Here is a 6,000-nt window from a genome sequence, read left to right on the forward strand (position 1 = left end):
TATTTTTGGTCCAATATGGCTCTTTCAACATTTTGGGTTGCCGACCCCTGCCCTAGGGTAAACTGGGTATAACACATGGCACACTGACAAAGCTTAACCTATTGTTACTATAACAATCTACAAGGTTAATGTAGGTTGCTTCTCTTTCTTCCCCTCCATTTTTCTGCATTCTTTCGTATCTCAAGTTATCATTACGTATCTGTATTGTTGATAATAAAGGTAAAGTTTTGGTATTGTTCATTATCAATAGCACTATTTCTATAGGTATTCATATTGCTCCATTTTTAGTGTAATAATGCTCATTGTCATTTCTGTATTATTTTTTATTTTCGCTAACTGCTTATTTGCTATTACTTTTACCACCATATTTGTACATGTTGTATTTGCTGATGTTGCTCTATTGTTGTTGTTGTTGTTGTGTTTGCTGCTGTTGTTTTTGTCTCTCTGTCTAATCCCCCTCTTGTCCCCACAATTCCCCCCTCTGTCTTCCTTTTTCTCTCTTTCTATCCCCTCCTGCTCCGGCCCGGCTGCACCAAGTGATAATATAAATACATTTAATAAAGTCAAATACAAATAAGGCAACAAGAGAAGTATCCTACACTTCTCTTTTGTAAAGTAAATCTGAACAGCCGATATGGGCATCTACATCTACTATATGATTTGCCTAAGAAGCTGGACAGGACAAAAAAAAAAAAAAAAATTAAATTGTTTTTTTAATCTTTCCTTTCTAATCCATTGTCTACCGCTTGTTACTCTCTGTGTCTCCTAGCCGCTCAGGCCAATCATACTGTCTAAAAATGAATTTTCCCATCTATAACGTGACTGTTAATTGATGTTAAATGACAAAACGGATTATAAAGACAATGTATATATACATATATATATATATATAAATACATACACACACATATATATATATACTGTATACATACATACATATATATATATATATATATATATATATGTGTATATATATATATATATATATATATATATATATATATATATATATATATATATATATATATATATATATATATATGTATGTATGTATATATATATATATCTTTATAAATATAAATATATATATATATATATACATATATATATATATATATATATATCTTTATAAATATAAATATATATATATATATATATATATATATATATATATATATATATATATATATATATATATATATATATATATATATAAAGATAGATATATATAAAGATAGATATATATATACACAGCCCGGCCCCTGGCCAAATTTTTTTTAACCCAATGCGGCCCCGGAGTCAAAAAGTTTGGGGACCCCTGTTCTAGAGCATTTATTAGTTGCCAGCAAGAAGGTATATTTTTGACGTGACAAGGGTAAACAGCGGTCACGGCACCAGTAGTATATTACCCAACGCAGCGTGGCTATAGAATAGAGTTGCCAAATGGGAAAAGTTTTTGCATGCATATTTTAGAATTTTAAACTACATTTTCAATTATAATAATGTTAGTAAATTATCTACTAAAAAATCTGTGACATGTAAGTATCAAAAAGACAGCCAAAAGAGGTTGGTAGATTAGAATAATTCACATATTGAAATATAATGTAGAAATGCGCCCAATTGAAGGTAATGTAGTTTTGATTTTTAAACTCTTCTTACGGGGCTGGCGTGGCAGCACTTTGTGCTGAGAGAAATGTTTCTCTTTTTTTTTGTCAGTTTTCCTTTTCTTTTTCTTTTCAAAGTGTGCTCACATCCCTGCATTTGACTCTGCCACTGAATGAACGCACTCGGGTTCTGAAAGTAATGCACACAGTGAAACCTTGTATACCCTGTTTGAAATTTTAAAGACAAAAAAAACAAACACAAACATGTCAATTTGTCAATGGCGACAAAAGTATCAAATTAATTTTCATTTATCCTTCAATCAATTGTACTTATCAGCCCAGGCTAATAAAGGGGATCTTCACTTTTTAAGAATGTTACCTATTGTTCACAAACATTATGTAAGAAAATAATTCAGATATATATGTTTTTAATGCATTCTAACTCGTAAATAAATGCGAGCAATAGTGTGCTTACAATAGAGCCAATGGGAGGTCCTCTTTTCTACTGTAAAGCCCTTTAAGTAGCCATCCATAAACTGCCAACAATACTCCACTTACATTGTGTGACTTGAATATTAACCAGCTGTTAGTGATTTTGTTATAATAAGCGCTAACGCAGACAAACTATTTAACACGGCTCCGTGATCACAGGGAGCTAACGAGCTTGTGTGGCGTTGTTGACATCATCGGCTAGTGAGCTGCTTTCTCGCCTCTGTGCTCTGTAACGTTTATTCTAGATCATAAATAATGCCTCTCAGCTGACGATGTGAAATCAATCAAAGTTTATTTATATAGCCTTTAATCACAAATGCCTCAAAGGGCTGCACAAACCACAACAACATCCAACATCAGGACAAGAAAAAAAAACAATCCAATGGGTTATTATACTATATCATATTATTATTATATTCTTTATGGTCGTAAAGTTTTAAAACGTCTTAAATTTGCCTTGTTGAAACTTCCAGAGACTCTGGTTTGTGTAAGGGCTGAGACATTTGTGATTAAGGGCTATATGAATAAAAGGAATGTTTTTTGATTAATTATGTGATTTTTGACATGCTGATGAGAACGCTGTCATCAGGTGAACTTCGCACCAAACAACGCGTTTTCAATTGGACGTTCTCTTCAGCGGCCGTCATTATTTTTCTTAGGCGGCGCTAGTGTGTTATTACTTGGTTTTTATGACACTTGATGCACAATAGACACTCGCCGCAACGTGGCAAAGATTCGGCAGCGCCGACCCGCCTGCCTCAAATGGTTTTAGGTGTCGCCCAGCAAGGCCACCAGAGGGGATAACACCAAATATTGACTCAACCGCTCTCGCTGTACTTTTCCATCGATCTCATGTTCCTGTATCATTTGCGCCGTCATCGACAAGTCGGTCCAATTCTGTCATCACCATCCCAGCCTTCAAAGTGATAGCATGAAAGGCGGCTAGCATAATATCTCCAGTTATAGTTCCAGGAGCAAATGTGTAAGATTCACCTGATGAGTGCATGTTTTTTTTGTTTTTTTTTTGCTGAGAATAATACCATTTTCCTCTTCATTTCTATTGTAGCTCGTACTGGCTGGTGGAACAAAGAAAAGGAGGTGTACAGGAAGCTGAAGGAAGTGCCTGATAAAGTGCTCGCCGCCAGCGGCTACGCCGAAATTAACCTGGCTAAACTCTTCCAATCCTTCTCTTCCCTCAAGTAAAAAAATCAATTACCACCTTTAGTATTGTAGGATTATGTCTCATCTGTGCATCTAATGGTTCAGGTACACATTCTAAACCCCAATCAATCACACCCTCTCCATCCGTCATGCACCTCACATACGCACCAGTCAATTGACCCTCCATCATGGGAGTAATCACACCTAAATGACCATCTCTTGTGTGCGCGCTTCTGTGTGTGTGTGTGTGTGTGTGTGTGCACAGAAAAAATGACTTATCTCCAGAGCAGCTCAGTATAGTCCAAAAGGCGCTAATTAGCTAATGATAGCGACCTAGCCCACTCGGACCACTGGATCCCTGAAGCCATCGGACACTTGTTCTGATTACCCCCATTCATCCTGTGTGCGTGTGTCACGAAAAAGCCTGATAAAGGATGCAGAAGTTGACTTGGGAGAGGAAAGGCCACACGTGCTTCCTCACCCTCACTCTTTTGTCTCGGTATCGAATAGAAAATGTTCTCCTGCACCGCCTTCTGTTTAACTGCTTTTGTCCCTTCTCTCCCCGCCCCGCTCACATTCTCTTGTGTTTTAATGCATGTCATTTTCTGTGTATACGCCGGTTTAGCAAACGATCCTTTTGTAATTAGAGTCACTTGTATTACTGTTTTGATACTTGAACAATAAAAAGAGAAATAAATGCTGCATTAATATTATTTGTCGTGAGCGGCGTTGCTGTAGCCTCAATAATTACCCTGAAATGTCAAAATTAAGTGCACCTACACACAAAAAATCTGCCTTTACAAACATAGTGTCTTTGTCAACACATTATATTTGATTAAAGGCCTACTGAAACCCACTACTACCGACCACGCAGTCTGATAGTTTATATATCAATGATGAAATCTTAACATTGCAACACATGCCAATACGGCTGGGTTAACTTATAAAGTGCAATTTTAAATTTCCCGGGGAACTTCCAGTTGAAAACGTCTATGTATGATGACGTTTGCGCGTGACGTCAATGGTTGAAACAGAAGTATTCGGACACATTGTATCACAATACAAAAAAGCTCTGTTTTCATCGCAAAATTCCACACTATTCTGGACATCTGTGTTGGTGAATCTTTTGCAATTTGTTTAATGAACAATGGAGACTGCAAAGAAGAAAGCTGTAGATGGGATCGGTGTATTAGCGGCTGGCTGCAGCAACACAACCAGGAGGACTTTGAGTTGGATAGCAGACGCGCTATCCGACGCTAGCCGCCGACCACATCGATGATCGGGTGAAGTCCTTTTTCGCGCCGTCGATCGCTGGAACGCAGGTGAGCACGGGTGTTGATGAGCAGATGAGGGCTGGCTGGCGTAGGTGGAGCGCTAATGTTTTTATCATAGCTCTGGCGAGGTCCCGTAGCTAAGTTAGCTTCAATGGTGTCGTTAGCAACAGCATTGCTAGGCTTCGACAGGCGGCACAGCATTAACCGTGTGGTTACAGGTCCAGTGTTTGGTTCGGTGTCTCCTGATAGTAGTATTGTTGATCTGCTGTCTATCCTTCCAGTCAGGGGCTTATTTATTTTGTTTCTATCTGCATTTAAGCATGATGCTATCACGTTAGCTCCGTAGCTAAAGTGCTTCACCGATGTATTATCGTGGAGATAAAAGTCACTGTGAATGTCCATTTTGCGTTCTCGATTCTCATTTTCAAGAGGATATAGTATCCGAGGTGGTTTAAAATACAAATCCGTGATCCACAATAGAAAAAGGAGAAAGTGTGGAATCCAATGAGCTCTTTTACCTAAGTTACGGTCAGAGCGAAAAAAGATACGTCCTGCACTGCACTCTAGTCCTTCACTCTGACGTTCCTCATCCACGAATCTTTCATCCTCGCTCAAATTAATGGGGTAATCGTCGCTTTCTCGGTCCGAATCGCTCTCGCTGCTGGTGTAAACAATGGGGAAATGTGAAGAGCCCTTCAATCTGCGACGTCACGCTACTTCCGGTACAGGCAAGGCTTTTTTTTATCAGCGACCAAAAGTTGCGAACTTTATCGTCGATGTTCTCTACTAAATCTTTTCAGCAAAAATATGGCAATATCGCGAAATGATCAAGTATGGCACATAGAATGGATCTGCTATCCCCGTTTAAATAAAAAAATGTCATTTCAGTAGGCCTTTAAGCTATTTTTTCGGGTGTGCAGGTGTACCTAATTGTCAGAGAAATAGTTGAAGATTTTGTAGATATTTTATTACAAACTCCAAAACCAGTGAACTTGGCACGTTGTGTAAATCGTAAATAAAAACAGAATACAATGATTTGCTAATCCTTTTCAACCTATATTGAATTGAATAGACTGCAAAGACAAGATATTTAACATTTGAACAGGAAAACTTGGTTATTTTTTGCAAATATTAGCTAATTTGGAATTTGATGCCTGCAACATGTTTCAAAAAAGCTGGTAAATGTGGCAAAAAAGGCTGAGAAAGTTGAGGAATGCTCATCGAACACTTTTTTGGGACATCCCACAGGTGAACAAGCTAATTGGGAACAGGTGGATGTCATGATTGGGTATAAAAGCAGCTTCCGGGAAATGCTCAGTCATTCACAAACAAGGATAAGGCATTTGTTCACTTCGTGAGCAAATTGTCGTACAGTTTAAGAACAACATTTCTCTACGAGCTACTGTAAGGAATTTAGGGATTTAACCATCCACGGTCTGTAATATCATCAAAAGTTTCAGAGAATCTGG

General features: G+C 37.8%; 1 protein-coding gene across 1 annotated transcript in view; it reads left to right on the forward strand.

The window, feature by feature from the left end:
* The window catches only part of pola1 (polymerase (DNA directed), alpha 1), a 150,150-nt gene extending 146,209 nt beyond the window's left edge, over positions 1-3,941 (forward strand). Inside the window, exon 37 of the mRNA XM_062021121.1 lies at positions 3,163-3,941. Within this exon, the coding sequence (XP_061877105.1) occupies positions 3,163-3,299 (137 nt within the window). The 3' untranslated portion in view covers positions 3,300-3,941. The remainder of the gene's footprint in view (positions 1-3,162) is intronic.
* Positions 3,942-6,000: the final 2,059 nt, after the last annotated feature.

This window comes from Entelurus aequoreus, linkage group LG15 (assembly GCF_033978785.1).
Source record: "Entelurus aequoreus isolate RoL-2023_Sb linkage group LG15, RoL_Eaeq_v1.1, whole genome shotgun sequence".
NCBI classification, from domain to species: domain Eukaryota; kingdom Metazoa; phylum Chordata; class Actinopteri; order Syngnathiformes; family Syngnathidae; genus Entelurus; species Entelurus aequoreus.